General features: G+C 34.1%; 1 protein-coding gene across 3 annotated transcripts in view; it reads left to right on the forward strand.

Annotated features, from left to right (window-relative positions):
- Positions 1 to 21504, forward strand: part of LOC129764520 (calsyntenin-1) — a 186990-nt gene that overhangs the window by 110001 nt on the left and 55485 nt on the right. For all 3 annotated transcript variants that reach the window (XM_055763691.1, XM_055763693.1, XM_055763692.1), the window contains exon 3: positions 20144 to 20283. In XM_055763691.1, coding sequence (XP_055619666.1) covers positions 20144 to 20283 — 140 coding nt within the window. The remainder of the gene's footprint in view (positions 1 to 20143; positions 20284 to 21504) is intronic.

A 21504-nucleotide genomic window follows, 5' to 3' on the forward strand; every position in this document is an offset into this window, starting at 1 on the left:
TTTGGCGATTTGATTTCCATTTTTATACACAGGGCATTCCTTATGAATAGGTTAAACAGACTTTTCACAGTCCATCTTACTCCCACTGGCAACTGTCCCTTTTACCCCACCAGTACAATTATTTCAATAATTTAAATTTTCCACTCAAATGAATTTACTTTTAACTCACAAACCGAAATATAACCATCGAATTGAATTTTGATATTGAACCACTCAAAATGCTTAATATCGAAATTACATCCACACGCGGAATCATGTATGATCATCGATTTTTTTCCCTTTTCCACTTTTGATCAGTATTTATTGCCATAGGGTGGCTTAAATATAATAGCTTCTAAATAAACATGTAGAAGGTGTTCTCATTAACAGAAATCTGAAATTCAAAATATAACTATACAAATCAACAACCTGTCCATATTACCCCCACTGTCCGTATAACCCGCGGTTCCCCTTTTATCGCCTGGAGCCGCACTGTGTATAGTACGAGAATAATGTCGCGATGCATATTTAGTATTGTTTATTTATTTATTCTTATCAACGGGTACAATTATGCCCTAATGACGACCACTTACTGAACTAAACTTACATTTTACTTATATATATATATATGAACGTGAAAAAAAAATTAATCGCTAATAGCAGTGGCTGTAATTGCGGAGGTGTATCGTTTTTTAAGTAATGCGCGAGACAATCCGAAATCGAAGAAACGACTGCCATAGTTAGTGTTAGAAAACGGTATTTGAAGGAAACTGTGAGACCTCAGGTTTCTTGTTTGCACGTTGAAATTAACCTTCTGCAGAAGCTCTGGACAATCAATATGTGACAATATCAAATCTGATATGAAGCAGGTTTTGGCAATCCTTCGACGATCATGCAGTGTTTCTATTCCGATAAGTTTGCAGCGATTTTCATAGCTGGGGAGATTATGAGGATTACTCCACGGTAGACGGCGCAATGCAAACCTCATGAACTTCCGCTGGACAGCTTCCACACGTAGAATACCGTTTTGGTAGTAGGGTGCCCAAACAATAGAGCCGTACTCCAATAATGAGCGGGCCAGGGCACAGTATAAAGCTTTTATGCAATAAATGTCCCTAAAATGTTTGGTCGAGCGAAATATAAAGCCAAGTGCTTTAGATGCTTTAGAAATTATGTATGCGCTATGTTCGCGAAACGTAAGCCTTGAGTCCAGTATGATTCCTAAGTCCTTAACACAGTCAACACGTTGTAGAGTTATGCCTTTAAGCTTATAAACATAATAAGCTGTTGAACGTTTACGAGAAAAGGATATTATCGAACATTTGTTTGGGATCAATATCATCCTGTTCGCGTCACACCATGCAGCAAAGGTATTTATTTGTGTCTGAAGAAACTCAGCATCAGCTTCACATTCAATCTGATGGTACAGTTTGAAGTCATCCGCATACGATAATTTCTGGCACTCAAGAGAGAAATTGATGTCGTTGAGGTAAAGTGAGAAAATATATGGACCGAGATGACTTCCTTGAGGAACTCCTGAAGTAAAATTCTGAATTGTTCTGAGTGTATTATTCTCGCGAGAACAAGAATGAACCATCCATATTCAGCTGCGTCTATTTCCTGCCATTTTCGAAATTTCGATACTTTATAATACACTCATACCTCGGTTTACGGCCTAGATCGGTTCCATGAAATTTGGCCGCAAAGCGAAAAGCCGTATAAAGAATCAATTATTCTGATACAAATTCAATCAAATCGGTTCCAAATTTGTCTAATATGTAACATGGTTTATCATTCAAAATGCATTTTATCTTTCCATTTTTATTTCATTTGAAAAAAAAATTAAATTCATTTAAAACAAAAATACATCCAAAAATCATAAACATAAAACATAGAATACATACATAAAAACCAACAATAATCTCTAAATAAAAATGAAACAACTTCATGTTACATGAAATATGTGTATGTATACATACCTAATTTTTTTATTACTTAAGTTAAGTCTCGTAAATATTTTTTCACTTCTGTACAAGATTGATATTTGAAGCAATCCTCAAAAATTTGTTGCCGTTATAACGAAACATTTTAGGCCGTAAATCGAAAACGTGCCTGAATTGAAGAGGGCCGTCATAGCAAAATGCCGTATAAAGAGCGGCCGTATAGCGAGGTATGGGTGTAATGATTTTTGACTTGATGAATTTGACGTTAATGACTTATTTGAGATTTTTTCCAGTCGATCATTAAATTTTCGTGATTTAAATTATTGTTTCCGTGTTAAAAGTAAGGTATTTTTCAGTGTTGAGAGTTGTGTTTCTTGGTAGAAAACTGAAGGTGAAAGTTTGTTTCGATGCTACTTCTTTCGCCTCCGCCGCCACCACACAACGCCGTTCTGCGTTTTCAGAGATGCTTCGTTCGGCGTTGGAGATGTATTTATGTTAAGAAATACTAAAAAACTACTTGGATATTCAAGAATATCAGCATTTCAGTTCAATAGACAGCGAACAATCAACAGTACATTTTAATACTGAGGATTAATTTCACAATCTAATCAAAATCGCGCTCCTCACTCAGTGAAAGCATTTATCTATCGGCCCTTGCAGTTGTTATCAAATATTTGTTCCAAAACGTTTTATTAATAAATTTCTTCAATATTTCTTCTCGCCAGCAATGATTTCGTAGTTCTATGTTAACAATGCGATCGTGTCCTGGATATAGCCTGTTAGTGTCTCCTATAAAAAAAGGTCGGGTATCACTGCTCTAGATCCTTGCAATATTTGTTCTAACCATGTGATATGGCTTACCATAATTTGTTTATTATTAATAATTTTTGTAAAGACGTCGAAAAACGGTATAACCGCGGAATTCGTATCGATTTGAAATACCGGAATTCCACATCCTCTATGTAATGTAATTTCGAAATGTTAATGTGATGATCCAAAACACAATCGATAAATTATAAAACCATAAACAAATTATCACCGCCCCAAAGAATCTGTGAACATTTCACACGGTGATTTCCCCCGATAAGTTCGACTAACACTTAGGTGGTTACCGAAAGCAGAACCAGATTCCGTGATTCTGACTTTATAAATAGAATCGATTTTCGCGTATAAATGTAATTCCCTTCTAGAGCCAGTTTGTGTCGGTCGCTGGTTTCTCATCTTCTACACGACGGCCCCCATTTTCCTTTTTGTTTCCCCCGATGATGAACATGAGAATGATGTTTCCCAATGTGCGCTAATGCTGAATGCCACGATTGGAGAGACAAACATACAATTCCAAGTTCAGGTTCACCGCACGTTCAGAGCACGACTTCGTCAGCTATACCCTCTAACTGTGTGTTGGCCACATCCGGCGTAGCACGTAAATCTAATGAATGCCGCCGCCGACTTCTCCTGGAGGCTGTGAAAATAACGCCGAAAGCCATTTTATCAACTGCCAGGTGCGTGCGCACTTTATTTATTTTCGTTTATTTCTCTGACTGTATAAATCACGATCGCGTGTAGCGCTCGTTTATTGATACCGTTTTGTTGTGTTCTTTTTATATCGATTGGTCGTCGTAATAAGTTACAAGTGGTTTTAGTGCTGTATACAATTTTTCATGTTGTTAGTACTTCTGTAGTATGCGGTTCGAGAGATTTTTCGGACACTGTCAGATGTGCTGATGCTAAAAAACACGCAGTGTTTTATAAGCATGACGCAATAAATTTTCTATGATACTTGACATAGAAAATATATGATGATGAAATAATAAAAATAAAATGGTGTGTCAAATTAAATTATTCGGCAGTGTATTTTTGCATCTGGTCAGTCTTTGAGGAACCAAGTGGGTTCAAAAATTCGTGAAAGCTTGTACAAATAATTTATTACATATAAAATTATAGTTATTATATAAGTTATTCGAAATTAGTGTGGAATGTCTTTTGCACTTTTTAAATAAAAATATAAATTTTGCACTTTTTAAATAAAATAAATAAATTTTCAATTAGAATAATAGAAATGCACACTGAATCTGTATCAAAGCCTAAATGTGAAGAGAAGTTTGACTACTGGATTGGATTGAAAGCATATATCGAATCTTGCCAGAGATTATGGAAACAGTTTGGGCACTAGATTATTCAATTTTTCCCATATTTCAACACCGGGTGACAGAAGGTACCTATGGGCAACCTGATAAAGTAACCGGCAAAACATCATCCCGCAAAGACGAAACGGAAAGAGATAGACAAACGGAAAACCCCTTCAAAAAACACGTCGCAATTTCTCAAATACTTCTTCAAAACCCGGTGGCGAAGAATATCCATTGGCATTGGGAAAAGCAACAGGCACAACATCTCTTAGGCAAACTGTGACCGTGCCGTTAAATTTTTTTTATTTTAATTTTTTGATGTTTTCTATGCTTTAATTTTTTTTTATTTTGTTATTTCTCATATTTCATGTTTTTCAGTTATTGTTTTTTTTTAATTTTTTCTGTTTCAATTAAGAAAATTCCATAATTTTTTAATTTTAGAATTTTATTTTTTTTTTTAATTTTTGATTTTTCAAGTTTAATATTTTTTGGAGTTTTTAATGTTTATAATTTATTAATATTGTAATTTTCCAAATTTTTCAAGTTTTTTTTATATTTTTTTGATTTTTGATTTTGGTTTATTCGCGACACCCGACTTTCATAGTAAACGTGTAGGCCTTCCCGGGATTTGTCAGTAAGTGGTAGGCTCATGTTCTTTTGTTCTGGCTTTCACATTTTCTGACCACTGATATGCACAACCTCAATGACGGATAGTTTAATAATTTCTGTATCGATAAAACACACTTTTCATGTTGAAATATCTTTTTTCGTATTTTAATCTCATTCTAGTCCTTTATAGTGTTATCCGCGATGGTCGTTATTTGCGGTCGTATTGCCAGACCAGTTCACGGATAATTGGGGTTCTACTGCATTTTATTTTCGATTCTTGACTATTTTTTAATATTTTGTATTTCTGATTTCTTAAGTCTTTCAGTTTTTCAGTTTTCATGTTTTTGATTTTTTAATTTTTCAATGTTCCTGAAACAGTGCAACATTGAAAAATTAATAATTTTTTTTGAATTGTTTAATTTATTGTTAAGATTCACTTATATTTTTCTTTTAGTTTTACAATTTTTCATTTTTTTTGTTTTTTTTTTTTAATTCCTGAATTTTCAAATTGCTTAATTTTTTAATTTTTTAAATTTTTGATTATTCAACTCTTGAATATTGGAATTTTATTTTTTTCGTATTTTTGAAATTTTTCTATTTTTATGAATATTTGAATATTCTTTATGTAAAATTGTAAATTTACCATTTTTTTCATTTTTCAATATATGAACTTTTTAATTTCAGAATTTTTCTTCTTGCATTTTCGAATTGTAGATTTTTAATTTTTTAATTCATTCAGTTGTTGAGTTCCACTTTTTAATTTCTCTTTTTTTAAATTGAATACCTGTAAATTTGTGAATTTTTTTTTAAGCTCTTTTTTTTAAATATTTAGTTTTCATGTTTTCAATATCGGTATTTTTGATTATTTAACGTTTCAACTCTTAAATTTGCAATTTTTCAATCCCAATTTTTTTAATTTTCCTGTTTTAAATTTTTCAGTTTTTGAATTTTTAAATTTTCAATTTTCGACATTTTATTGTTTGCATTTTGATTTTTTAAGTTTTGAGATTTTTCAATCTATCAATTTACCAGTTTTTATTTATTTATTTTTTTGTTATTTTGATAAACTTTTCTAAATAAATTTTTTTTTCTGCATTTTTCAATTTGTTTGATTTTTAATTTGTTCAAATTGTGAGTTTAATTTTTTAATTTTTAAAATTTTCCAGAACATTGCATTTTTGATTGTTTTAAATTTGGATAATTTTTGACTTTCCGAGTTTATTTGTTTTTCTTCTAATTTTTGTTTTTTGAATTTTCAAATTTGTTAATTTCTAATTTTTCAATCGTTGTTTTTTTTGATTTTTTAAGTTTTTAAAATTTTTTTTTTATTTATTCCCCTTTTTCGTTTTTGAATTTTTATATTTTCAATTTTCGATTTTTTGCATATTTTTTATTTTTGATTTTTAATTTAATATTTTAGATTTTTGAAATTTTCTTTTCTTTTCAAGATTGGGATTTGAAATTTTACTTTTAATTTTTTTTCAATTTTAGATTTTCCTGATTTTGGAATCTTTATTTTTTAATTTTTTTTTATTTTGTTAATGAACAAATGTACACTTCTCGCTCCTTCTCTCTTCATCACATCCTCCAGTAGTCAAATACAAGCGATGGGATAATGTTAACCGAAGAGATACTTCAGTAAAAAAAAATTTGCACTCGAGAACGGATCCATTTAAAATTTATCTTCAAACTCGTGGGCTACGCTACGGAGACAATGTAAATAATTTTCAGTTTTTAACATCTAATGACAAAACCAATTCGTAAGCGTAATTCGAGGCTCGAGGATTATTATGTTCTCGATAATTCGCATTGAGCTTCGTTTACCAGTGGAGCGTCAAAGAATTAATGTTCAGGCGAAATGAACACGTTTTTAACACTAAAATTATGAATGAAAATTATGAGATCACATTCTCCGCATCGCATGAATGTTTTATTGAAATGCAAAACTCGTTTTTATGCAGGTAATATAAAATTTCATACGAAAATTGTTTTTGAAGACAACTTTTAATGCATTTTTCATTACTTGACATGTAAACATTATCTTTTCACTAAAAATGCTTCGAGTTTCTGGTAATATGAGTGAGAAAAAAACCAAGGGTTAAGTTTTTAAATTTTAATATTTTTATTTTTCCACTTTCTCGGCAAACGGTCAGATTTGAGGAAGGATAACACTGGGATTTCAACCATCTCAACGATCGATCATTGTGAACGCATTTTTGACCAAAAATGGCACGAATGTGATTGAACAAGCATCGTACTCTCCAGATATGGCTCCGTATGACGTTTTCCTATTTACGAAACGCAAGTTGCCGCTTCGTGGACCCGTTTTGAAGACATTGAAGACATAAGAAAAAGTGTATTGCTTCAGAAGAGACCTATTCTGAAGACGATAATATAAATTTATTTAGATGATAAATACATTTTCTTTCAAAAGAAGAATGTATACTGTGCAAAACCCAATCAAATACTAGTTGTATGCATATGAAACCAGAATATTTTTATTATGGAAACACGTTTATTGTTCTTGAATGGTTTGAAACATGTTATTCAAAGCGATGATCATTGGAAGCTACTCATTTTTCCCATCTTTCAGTTTACAAATACTTCGCCAAATAATTCTTTGTTTGTATAACATGTAATGTTATTCATTCATTCATTGGGGGTGAATCAAGTTGCTCTATAACTAAATTGGATTGATTGTAGTAATTTGAATTTGTTGTAGTAAACTTGAAGAACTAAGTCACTTACCAACATTTAAACTGATTGTCTCATTCCGTTCTACGAATTGTTCAACCCACCTATCAGCTGATGATTCAGAGTGATTTCGTTCGGTGAGCTCAACATATTTACATATTTATTTGTCGACGCACCGCCGGCCGTCTGACCGCGGGAAGCGCTTTAGTTTGGTCAGACGACAGCACGCGTGGCGAGTGTCTCGGGCGATTGTGAGTAAAAGATGTTTAAAACAGGAGGAGAAAAAAAGTCAATTCAGCGCTCTGATTTCATCTTGCGAGACTCCCACGCACGTAACACATTTCATTTTTATGGCACCAACGTTCTTCCTTTCCTCTCTGCATGTTCTGTATGTGTGTATAGCCTTAGCAATCGACCCCGATGAGATGGTGTCATCCCGTTTTGTTTTTTTTCTCATCGGTTGTTTTGGGGATTTGGCTCAACATGTTGTGAGCGTTTTATCTGTGCAAGACTGTGACGCATATACTTATACGGCGCTTGACAGGACTGGCAGAGTTATTTATTTCATGAAATCTGCTTAAATATTCAATTAGTTATTTTTTGTTTATAAAAATATCATATTGCTACAATAATTCTGAGGTCATGACGAAAAGAAATTTTTTTGCTTTCTCATAATACAAATCTAATAAGTTTAATTATTCCTACGCTCCATAGCTTCATAGCGTTGTTGTTACTCAATCACCATATCATTACCGACATGAATCCAGTAAATCTGGCGGGCGTTGAGTTACCTTTATAAAAGTCAATTGCGCTGGGGCGAACGACCCACGTGATGCCGAATCTCCTCTCCGATGTCCAATGAAATTTCCCGCAACCGGTAGACGATTGTACAATCTGGGGATTTACTTGGCCACACAACACTGATTTGTTAATAGCGATAGAAAATAATGTGTTACTTCATGCCGAAGACCGACATTAACAAATCTATCCATTGAGAATAGCTGGTTTAAATTTTTGCCGGCAACTATTAGTTTAATGAATTCGTGATTAATCTTTGAATGAAAAATAAACACTTAACGATTCCATTTACAATACCTAGTCAATTCTACAGAGCTTCTCCAATTGAAAATAGAAGTGAATTGAGATGCGTGCCGAAAGAGAGAGATATAGCACAAAGAATAAAAACCAGAAAGTAACAAAAAAAAAAGTACACGATCAATGCTCTCGTATTCGAACTTCGTCCCCAAACTGAAAGGTTAGACAATCCTCGTCGCAACACGCACAAAATCATTCTTCCACTTGCCATTCAATTTCATGTCCCGAAAGCATCGAATACACCATCATCCGTTGGGGAACGTGATGAAACCATTCGCTGTAGAATTTGTCAGCAACGACTATAATGGCTAGCACAAACTTGGAAACTTCTGGCCGGATCGAAATTTGAGGTGAACAAAAGAAAAGGAAAGGAACACACACAATTCGTCTCAAGTTTGGTGGCACCAGTTTCTTAATGAAATTTCTCCCAGTGTTAGTCACGTAGCAATAGGCACAAGAGTTCATTGCGGATGAAAAAAAACTCCAGTAGTCCCACCTAAAATCAATATGCTTTGCAATATAGAGTGAATATACACATCTGGGAAGAGAGGAAGGGAGAATTTCATATCTAAAAAAAATACACAACGTTTTCGAAACGTGTGTACTAACAATATTGCATCGACAATGACACAAGGAATGACACAGGAAAATATAGAAATCTAATCCCTAGTCATGGGAAACCATATCTCGCATGGACTTAAACGCGTATCAATTGACCTGACAAAACCGGAATGATCTGTATGAGTGTTGGAACGAAGGTGCCGAGTGTTTTGTCATGCGAGTAGCCACACCTGACAAGACTGGCGCAGTAAAAAACTTTTCCGGAAAATGAAAAACTGATCTACTGAAGAAAATCAGCATGATTTTGCTTAAATCTAATATACTTGAACTTGTACTTATCCAACAAATTGAGGTGTAGGTTTTGCCGTTCATTAGATGTTCATAAAACATTGAGTTTCGACTTCTCGGTGTATTTTCTAGTCCAACGATGACAATACCTGCTCAGAATTGCGTGTGAACAATCCACAACGACTCAAATAATCTTAGAAGTATTCTGCAGTATAGGCAAGTATTCAATGTCTTACTCTTATTTATCGAAACGTTGTCTTCCATTTTTACCTAGCGCAACGGTTTATAATTTTGATACAATTTCACGCTCGATTACACCAAATGAGGCATCTAATAAAACGTATCAAGAGATGACCGGGAAAACAGTTTTCATATTGCCCCTTCCGATCTTTATTTGCTTCGATCGTTGCAGAAGTGCATTATTATTCAAATAAATATGGTTTCGAAGCAAAACAAAAAAAACAGGACGAGACAAACTATATTCAAAACATGGATCCTACCTGCCAGGGAGCAGAGCAACTACGGAACCCTACAATTTTCCGTAGAGCTCCGTAAATCAACAATAACGCCCGATTAACAACTTTAATTGGTGTTTTCCTTGGATACAGTGATACAGAAGTACAGGTAATTAGTAATAACTTCTTCTTTTCCTTGTTTACGGAGATTTAAAATCTTTTAATTCATCCCAAAATTATTCGATTGACCGATTAATTTTTTCTATTATATCCAGGTATATGGCACGTTTATCGCTATCTTACTCTACCTACTGTCACCGCCTATCTCACTATCCATTTGCTGTAAAAGTTCATCATCGAAATCACGATATATCAGATGGTGGTAAAGTGGTAATTCGCGATGACAGTGGCATGGTGTCGACGTCTGGTGGCGACTTCAAATTAGCGCCATAATTTGAGTCCCAAACTCGTTAGTGTAATCTCTATCAGATCAGAAGACACGAAGCCGGTTTTCAAATTTTAAAAAGTGAATGAAAATTTTCACATCATGTTATTTAATTACTTGAAACACGTATTTCTGACCTTATAAAGTTGACAATATAAAGTTGTCTTCATAAACAATTTTCCTATGAGACTTTTTCACCATCTGCAAACAAAATTTTTTTGAATTTAAATAAAATACTAATTTGATATACAAAAGCTAATATTCATTCATAATTTTGAAAACGTGCATTCCGACTGAAAATCAGCTATTCTTTGACGCTCCCCTAAACTAGTAAATGAATCTCAATGCCGTCAACGCGGATCGCTGTTTTGCAGAAAACAAATACTTTCGACGTTTGAGATGCTGGCACCAAAACCATGGCGGGTGCCGTACAGTTGATTATATATCATTTTCGTGATCCTTCGCTTATCAAGGGGCTGCCCACATACCACGTGAACAATTTTAGGGGTGGCAAGGGGTACGAAAATGTTCACGCTTGTCCACGGTGTGGGGGATAGGGATATAGACAATGTTCACGTGGATGTATTGGATGAATATTTCATAGAAAAAACTAACATTTCTATGCAAAATTAATTGATTGGACAATAGAAAAAAGAAGAAGATGAAGAACTGTCCAAAGAATATTTTAGCGAGCTCTGTCATATTGAAAATGTCGCGGGTTCAATTCAACTTTCGCTCCTGATACAAAAGCCGCGTTGTTTTTATCTCCCGAGAACTCCCAAAAATGAATAGCGGAAATAGAACACACACCATAATTTGTTTTTTTTAATATTTCCCAAAAATTATGAAGAAAGACCATCGTTGAAATCGTTAACCGCGATGATACTACAGGTTCATTGTTTGTACTGGTTTCCTTACAGATAACAGATACTACCCGGATTAGTTTAGTGTTCTATAAAATCGGGGATGTATCATCACTGCTTTGAAGAATTGTGGCCTGAACTAGAGCAATTTGAAATACAAACTATTTTCCAATTACACTCAGTCACAGGTGATGATATATTTTTTGCATCAGCACCATTATTCCACATTTCGGCACACCAGATGGCATCAAAATCGATGCGGTGCCTCCCTACCTTCACTTTTAGGTTTCGGAAACTTGTACCTCTGTGCGAGTTATATACCGGATACAAGACCATCGACCTTCTGAAATGATTTTGTTCTTGGATTTTGTATTAAGCGAAACCGCTATGTATGTTATATACATTAGGAAAAACCGTTGTCCTCTCGCTAGCTGGAGCGAGACTGTGTGTTTGTAATAGCGGCATATTTCTACTCAATGAGTTGAAAAACGGAAAGAATCGTAGGGAATCGTAGTGTATAGCATATCGAACAAATTTGTCGAATTTGTTGGTATGAATTGTCGATTTTGTTGGTATGTTAATCATCAAAATCAGTTCGTAGCAAAAATAGTTATTAACGTTGAAACTTTCTTAAGAAAACATGACATATTTTCCGATTATTGTTATTTTTGACTGGACTAAGTTTGTCAATTCTACCTTATTCTTATGATCTGGGGTGTCTTTGTAGGAACTGACAGTGAGAGAGTGTTCATGATTTTCACCATTTGTTCTTCAATCAGCATATCGAGCCAAACTGTTTCAAGTTCAAATATGGATATGGGAAATCACTGCAACCCAAATGAAACTTGGAAGAAAGTGTGAAGCGATAAAAACATCTTCCCAAGCAATGTTAGTGAAAAAAATCAAAGAACAGTGAATAGCCCCGTCTTCTAATAAAGCTAATTTTAACTTGTTCACGGAGGGGGAGGGAGAAGGGGTGTCAAAAGTCGTGCATTTTCTGTCCACGTGGTATATGGACAGCCCCTAAGTAGACGCGCTGCCACGGAGACGTCCCAAAATTATATCTTCTTCATTTTTTTTGTAGGCGGAAATCTTATTCGTCTACGATTTTTTCTCTTTTCGCGACTTTCGTCTCTGATTCCGATGTCTGTGTTTGGGAAGAATTGAACTGAACTCTTTATTAATTGAAAAAATAACTATGTTTTGCATGTCAAACAACTGTTTGATCTTTTTTACGAAACATTTAACATTCATCACATCACAAAAAATCAACCAAATCTGTTCGCAACAGTTTGAGTTATTAACGTTCAAAATATCCCTTCAAAACGTGACAGCTGTCTGAGTTAGGACCCTTCTAGGAAGACGTAGATCTCGTGTATTGTTCTCACGAGAACAAAGAATAATCAACCGTCAATCCTTTTCAGGACCATGAGTCAGTTCAAAAGAGCTTAATTTTATGTATTTCACTGCATCATTTATACTTCAAAACATATTCTTATCCACTCACACATTTCCAAGAAAAACATTTAGTAGTCCTACGTCTACCTTGCGGTTATTTCACAAATATAACCCATCTCTAATTTTTTTGATGAATTTCGGTGAACACAATTTTCAGGAGAACGTTAAAATTTTTTTATTACAGTAATCCCCATTTGATTCTTGACATTTCGCCCATCCCTGAGATAAGTTGTAGACTCCTTCTCACAATTTTTTTTTCTGTTTCGACGAAAACCATTCGCCGACCTAATTTTTTGTCATCTTTATATACAGCCAAGTAATTTGCAAGTGCATGACCCATTGAAACAAAAATGTGACAACCCATGACCAGGCCGGGAGAGCACTTTATTTTTTATTTTTTATGTTTCATGTCAAATGAAAAAAATACATATATTTCAAATCAAAGAAACCCATACAATCCTGCATCCAACTACAATATCAACCGGGCAACTTCAACTCGCACACCTGGTATTCTCAAACATTTTAAGAATCTATAGTTACGAAAAAAAAGAGATTTTCGATATCTTAAAGCAGGGCTCCTCACTTCAAACTTTGACTGTCGGATTCACATTTATGTTAGCCGGAGTCACCTTTTAGAATAATAAAAATGTTATTTTATAATTAAAATAGGTACGGCAATACTGCACTCTTGCCTTCCAAGAAAAACCCTTCCTATTATCGATATAGACTGAACAGACTTTAATTCCCACATCTGTGTTTTTCAATATCCACGATATCCAGACTTGGTTCCCACATTTGTGTTTTTCAATATCCGCGAGATTCGAATTCTACCGCGTTAACGATGATGATTGCTCCAACAGACACGGGTTCTTATTAACAATGGCTGTTCGCTATCCTCAATGATAAATCCATTCGTTGTGTCCTGTGATGTGATGTTTGATCTTTCATAAGCGCCTCGGCTAAAATTTAGTTGAAGATCAATGATAAAATTATGTTAGACTATGAAGATGTTCCCATTTATTCATACAAATCAAACAATGGATATAACAGTGTATTCTATGTTTTATATACACGCCACCCTTTCCTCTTCATCTGCACGAATCATAACATTTGCAATGCAGTGAATAGGGGCGTGAAATGGAAATAATTCAATGCTTGGAGATTCGAAAAATGATACAATGTTAAACTCTTTGTGCCGATTCGTGTACTAACTGACATCAGAGCCTACCCATATCACCACTATCCTGATTCAGCTATTATTTTGTTCGGAGAAAGGTTGGTTAGTCTATTGGACGAGGCTAAAACAACACGGAAAAATAGGTTATTGGCTCAACCATCGTCTCTCCTCGACCTACAATCAAGAGCACTCAATTATTAAACGGCTTTGGAATTTCCCTATTCAATTTAACCCTCCTCCCACCAGCGCTGCGCCAAATAAAGCTGACACTGGCCTGGGATGCTCTAGCGTTCCGAGGAAAGGTGGAGTCTGGTGCCACCAGACGCAACGATAGGGGTACTAAATCATTTCGCTCAGTGCAAGAGAAGTGTGCTTATGACAACCCCGCTCATGTCCCAACTTCAATCGAGAAAAAGGGAAATTGTGGGAGAAATTTCCCACGGGATGCTAAGAAATCATTCGTGGAATAAATGTTTTAATAGACAATAGTGATGAGCAGGCAGTTGTAGATAATCAGGTCTCTCACCTAATTGAAACTAAACTGAACTGAACCTGTTCATGAATGTATCAATAATTAAGTGTACCACACTTTGAATCCTGGGAGTGGCTTCTATCGTGTGTCACTAATCGGAATAATTGTTCTAATATATTTTCATGAAATGGCACTAAAACTTTTACTGTTTCAGGAAAAAAAGTCTTGTCTACAACTGAATGTTATGGGCTAATTGGCACTGCAAAATTTTCTCCTCCTTAATTTGACTTCACAAGCGACAAATAAGTTGCCTGTCACAGTTGAGTAAGGGTCTACTCATATTGCCGTGTGACGTGGCCGTGTCGGAACCAAATCGAGCTTTATCCGTTGTGACATTTGCAATCTATTTTTTTGAGTTCATACCGGTGCATTTACACCATGTTTTCTCCGTTCAAGAGAGAAAAAAATCTCTCAGAATATATTTTGTACTTCGCCAAAAATTTCATCGCCGAAAATCATTGTTTCGGATTTTTATAGATCTTGACTTTCCGGTTAATATTTAACTTGTAATAAAAAATAGTTTTTGGAATCGATATAAGATAAACGACATCTTGTGCTATGGAAAAACTCAAGCGATGGAAACTGTAGCTTTCGTCATACCCCTCGAAAGTTCGAAACATCTACGGTGTGCGATAGAAACACTAAATTCAGTAATAAGTTAATCTAGACTGATTGCTTGAGCTTGAGCTTGGGTAGTCTGTACATTCCGTAGTTGCTCACCGTGATTGACCTGAACAAGTGCAATTGCACAAACACACTGAAACCATGGAGTAGCAAACCATTATTCAAACAAAACCGATTCGAGCTTTGAATAGACAATAACGACGTCCTCACAGTCGCCAGGAGAAGGGACGGAATGTTAGTATTATATTCGCCGCCCGAAGGCCAGAAGGGTCGCCTCTATAGCGTGGTTCCCTAGTGAATATCATGGAAGGAAAATTGCTAGTTGGAAGGGGTATGACGAATCAAAATTCACTGTAACCACTTGAAAATATCTCATATGTCACAACACGCGGTCGAAATTATCTTTAGGTATCATCAGAAAGAAACCCTGTAAAATTATTTGGACTGGTTATATATTCTATTATTTATCAGATGTACTTTTACGAAATCTATATGCGATAGCGGAGAGTTAACTGTGGGAAACCTAAGAAGGTAACCGAGAGAACTCTCTGAACACAATCGACCCAGCGATATATCGCGCATGCGCTATACAGAAATCTAATCTCAACGGCAGAGAGCGTAAACTCTATTAATCGTCTACTAAACCGCTCATTAAGCCTATCCCATTCGTAAACTCTCTAGGATTGTCTTCCTATAATGCAAAAGATAAGTTTTCTCCATGCCTACAACAAAATCAACCAAATATTTTCGAAAAAGAATGCTACTTAATCCACTATTATTCTGATTTTTATGATATTTAAAAAATCAGAATAATAGTGGATTAAGTAGCAGAACTACATGGTAACACTGAAAATTATTCCACTAAAAGTTCAGACTCTTCTGTTGGACGCATCCAAGAAGGCAAACTCTGGCAAAGCGACGAATGCGACAACCAATCCTAATACGACGTATTTCACACGATGTGTGACAATAAAACTTCATATGCTATTTGCATCAATTTTAGTACGAGAATACTATTCCACTCTCTATTATCGGAATAAGTATTATAAAACTATCATTTATACATGATCGTATATCGCAACTCAACTCATGTTGATAATCTCAAATATTCTCGAGACCTTGGAAGATGAACGTTGAATTTCGAATTGAACATCTTATCGCAAAACGTAAATCGTTTATCGTATATCGTATATTGAATACCCAATTTCGTATAAGGTATACCGTATACACTAAAATATACGCAAATCGAAAATCCTGAATCGTACATCGTAAATCGTAAATCGTAAATCGTAAATCGTAAATCGTAAATCGTAAATCGTAAATCGTAAATCGTAAATCGTAAATCGTAAATCGTAAATCGTAAATCGTAAATCGTAAATCGTAAATCGTAAATCGTAAATCGTAAATCGTAAATCGTAAATCGTAAATCGTAAATCGTAAATCGTAAATCGTAAATCGTAAATCGTAAATCGTAAATCGTAAATCGTAAATCGTAAATCGTAAATCGTAAATCGTAAATCGTAAATCTTAAATCGTAAATCGTAAATCGTAAATCGTAAATCGTAAATCGTAAATCGTGAATCGTAAATCGTAAATCGTAAATCGTAAATCGTAAATTGTAAATTGTAAATTGTAAATTGTAAATTGTAAATTGTAAATTGTAAATTGTAAATTGTAAATTGTAAATTGTAAATTGTAAATTGTAAATTGTAAATTGTAAATTGTAAATTGTAAATTGTAAATTGTAAATTGTAAATTGTAAATTGTAAATTGTAAATTGTAAATTGTAAATTGTAAATTGTAAATTGTAAATTGTAAATTGTAAATTGTAAATTGTAAATTGTAAATTGTAAATTGTAAATTGTAAATTGTAAATTGTAAATTGTAAATTGTAAATTGTAAATTGTAAATTGTAAATTGTAAATTGTAAATTGTAAATTGTAAATTGTAAATTGTAAATTGTAAATTGTAAATTGTAAATTGTAAATTGTAAATTGTAAATTGTAAATTGTAAATTGTAAATTGTAAATTGTAAATTGTAAATTGTAAATTGTAAATTGTAAATTGTAAATTGTAAATTGTAAATTTTAAATTGTAAATTGTAAATTGTAAATTGTAAATTGTAAATTGTAAATTGTAAATTGTAAATTGTAAATTGTAAATTGTAAATTGTAAATTGTAAATTGTAAATTGTAAATTGTAAATTGTAAATTGTAAATTGTAAATTGTAAATTGTAAATTGTAAATTGTAAATTGTAAATTGTAAATTGTAAATTGTAAATTGTAAATTGTAAATTGTAAATTGTAAATTGTAAATTGTAAATTGTAAATTGTAAATTGTAAATTGTAAATTGTAAATTGTAAATTGTAAATTGTAAATTGTAAATTGTAAATTGTAAATTGTAAATTGTAAATCGTAAATCGTAAATCGTAAATTGTAAATTGTAAATTGTAAATTGTAAATTGTAAATTGTAAATTGTAAATTGTAAATTGTAAATTGTAAATTGTAAATTGTAAATTGTAAATTGTAAATTTTAAATTTTAAATTGTAAATCGTAAATCGTAAATCGCAAATCGTAAAAGGTAAAGCGTAAATCGTAAATCGTAAATTGTAAATCGTGAATCGCAAATCGTGAATCGTGAATCGTTAATCGCAAATCGCAAATCGTAAATCGTAAATCGTAAATCGCGAATCGTAAATCGGGGTTCATCAATCGGAAATTGCAAATCGTAAATCGGGGTTCATCAATCGGAAATTGCAAATCGTAAATCGTAAATAGTAAATCGTAAATCGTAAATCGTAAATCGTGAATCGTAAATTGCAAGTCATAAATCGTAGAAGGTAAAGCGTAAATCGTAAATCGTAAATCGTAAATTGTAAATCGCTAATAGTAAATCCCAAATTCTAAAACCGTAAATCGCAAATCGTAAATCTTAAATCGTAAATTGTGAATTATAAATCGTAAATTGTAAATCGTGAATCGTTAATCGTAAATCGCAAATCGTGAATCGCAAGTCGTTAATCGTAAAAGGTAAGGCTTAATTCGTGAATCGTTAATCGCTAATCGTAAATCGTAAATTGTAAATCGCAAATTCGTGAATCGTAAATCGCAAATCATAAACCGCAAATCGTAAATCGTAAATTGTAAATCGTGAATCGCAAATCGCACATCGCAGATCGTAAATCGTGAATCGGTAATCGCAAATCGTGAATCGTTAATCGCAAATCGCAAATCGTAAATCGTAAATCGTAAATCGTAAATCGCAAATCGTAAATCGGGGTTCGTCAATAGGAAATTGCAAATCGTAAATCGTAAATCGTGAATCGTTAATTGCAAGTCGTAAATCGTAAATCGTAAATTGTAAATCGCTAACAGTAAATCCCAAATTCTAAAACCGTAAATCGCAAATCGTAAATCGTTAATCGTAAATCGCAAATCGTAAATCGTAAATCGCAAATCGTGAATCGCAAGTCGTTAATCGTAAAAGGTAAGGCGTAATTCGTAAATCGTAAATCGCTAATCGTAAATCGTAAATTGTAAATCGCAAATTCGTGAATCGTAAATCGCAAATCATAAACCGCAAATCGTAAATTGTGAATCGTAAATTGTAAATCGTAAGTCGTAAATCGTAAATCGCAAATCGTAAATCGTAAATCGCAAGTCGTAAATCGTAATTCGTAAATCGTAAATCTTAAATCGCAAATCGTGAATCGCAAATCGCGAGTCGTAAAAGGTAAAGCGTAAATCGTAAATCGCTAATCGTAAATCGTAAATCGTAAATCGTAAATTGTAAATTGTAAATTGTAAATCGCGATAATAAATCGCAAATTCGTAAATCGTAAATCGTAAACCGCAAATCTTAATTCTTCTTAAATCTTAAATCTTAAATCTTAAATCTTAAATCTTAAAAATACCGAAGAGTTACATCTATTTAAACACTGACAAAATTTCGCCTGGAAGATTGGAAAACGAAAGCGAATGGCTGGCATACTTCCTCTCTCATACAAACAAATTCAAGTGAAATGTGGTATCAGCGCAAGTAGGCAATGTCAACGTATTGAAAAAATCTTGACACAGAGCAGTGGGAATGGACCTTTATTCAGCTAAGCAGCAAATTGTAACGACGGAAATTGTTCGTACGACGTCTTGCGTGATTTCTGGAATATTGTGCGATTGAAAAAACTTTTGCTAAGATCCGTTTGTTTATACGCTAGGGAAGGGTTCTAGCGACTAGTACACAACTACTACTTTACCTGGAAATGTTTGAGGTGAGAAAATTCGAGCATGCGAATCAGCTCTCAAATAAAAAAAAATAACCGGAAATGTTTATCGAAATCCATTATTTCGAAGCGCTATTTCTCAGATGTGGTTGCTTGTCGATTTGCCCGTTTTACAGACCAATATCCGTTGACTCACAATTTTTCACGAATACTGCATGACAACAGGGTTTTCCCGTCCATCTTTAAACGAGGAAAAGTATGTTCTTCGTACAGTCTACAGTTGAGAAAATGGAAACCTTCACGCTGGGATGATAGAAATCAGTACTTATTATTATGTGAAAAGGGGAGTGTACTGCTCGCGAGGAATCGAGCATATCATCTATGTCGCGTACTTTTTTCTCGGATAACGATGAACCCCATTCGTTCTACGATAACGATAAGGGCAGGTCTTTGAACAACACTCAGTTTCCATTCTGCATATGTGTACCTACAAATGAGCCTATTTTGTGGTTGGCAGTAAAATAGATGGAGGGATTTGAATAGCGATAACAAGTATGATGGTTCTCCCGTGGCCGAGTGGTTAACGTCACACATTGTCATGCCGGGGGTTCGGGTTCGATTCCCGTTCTGGTCGGGGGAATTTTTCGCCAAAGAAATTTTCTCCGACTTGCACTGTGGTCACGCGTGTTATTTGGCATAGAAATCTCAACTAAGTACTAATAACAAAATGACGCAAGTAATACTACGTTGAGATGGCGAAGTTCCTCTAGGAACGTTAGAGCCATTTAAGAAGAAGAAGAAGTATCGGCACAGTGCTTCACAATTTGTGTATAGTATTTTCAATGAGAGGAAACATTTCATGAGCTTTAAAATATTTCTGTTAGAAAATATTTGAATGATATCTGAATTTTCACTGTTCCCTAATTTCAATTCAATGCAATTCAATCTTCTCAACCAACATTCATTAAAACAACAGAGAAATCTGCCGCCAGCATTTCCAGTAATGATTGTCATGTTTTCATACGTATACTAATCATGCCTTTTCCCGTTTTTTTGGTTTCTTTTCAGAACGCGTCCTGGAGACGTCATATCACGGTTTGATCAAAGAGAATGAAACATTCGTCGAAATTACACCGTTAATCAAAGTCGACGAAACAAAAATATGCGGTTTCCACATAATCAAAAAGAATAAGGAGATACCGTTTCAGGTGAGTTATCTTTCCCAGCCCAGCATCATCCGATGCGCTCATCTCATCACCGGTCGTGCGGTGGCATGGGGAAAACACATATCGAATTTTCCGCCTGTCTAATTTTTTCAGCCCATAACACACGCCACGGAGGTAGATTCGTAGGTAATTGATAGCAACAAAAAAAGATTCGTATCAAGGGCATTTCAGTATTGTAACTAGCCCTAAAATATGTTTGGAGATTTACAGAACGTTTATGGAAATTGTATGTTTGGATATTCCACCATCTACGAGGGTTACATTTATGAGAAGACGTAGACGAAACACAAAAACCAAAAAGTTTTCTCTGTAGCGCTTTTGTTGACACAGGTACACCTCCACGTACCACGTACTACTGTCTATGTTTCTATTCATGCAAAAAATAATCCATAGACTTTTGCAACGCAAATGAGTCGCACATGAAACTGCAAAAGAGCAGCATTCTAGCAGCACATAATCCATTCCAGCGTGACGTAACAAAGCTCTGACTCGCTACAAACACGTTTTAATTTCTAAATCTAACGATATCCTTAAAAATAATCGATGACACTGCGGAAATTGTGAAAATTTCTTGCAACAATAATCTCCCTCTGCTTTCTTAGATCCCACATTCCCTTCCAAGGGTTCATCCATTAATCATGCCACACTAAAAAGCTTCAAGAGGGTAAACAAATTATGCATTAGTAGAAAAGCGTGATAAATGGAGATGATGCTATTCTTTTACTCATTTTCAAATGCCATAATTTATTATTCTTTCATGCAAACATAACATTAGGACAACGAAATATTATAGAATTCATATTATTATCCATCCTCTGAGAAGACTGTTTATTTTTCTTCTTTACTCAAGTATCGAATATCAATAGAAAGAAACAAATCATTAAAATTGGTTGTGTCCAGGACTCGACCGTATAGGTGACGTAGGACTATGATATAATTCTGTTCGATTTACCTGTTTATCATCTCTTGTTATATCATCTTATTATAACGGGTGTTAAATAAAAAATGAGAATTTTTTCAATCACATATAAAAAAAAGTTTTTTTTTTTCATCGATTTCAGTATTTTTTATTAATAACATAATGTATTTTCATTTCAACATTTCAATTAATAACATAATGTATTTTCCAAGGCAGACAATCGGAGATCCCCGTCCGGGATATCTTAGGTAGCCGTGATCCTGATCTTCTGCTTCATCTATACC

This window comes from Toxorhynchites rutilus, chromosome 2 (genome assembly GCF_029784135.1).
Source record: "Toxorhynchites rutilus septentrionalis strain SRP chromosome 2, ASM2978413v1, whole genome shotgun sequence".
NCBI classification, from domain to species: Eukaryota; Metazoa; Arthropoda; class Insecta; order Diptera; family Culicidae; genus Toxorhynchites; species Toxorhynchites rutilus.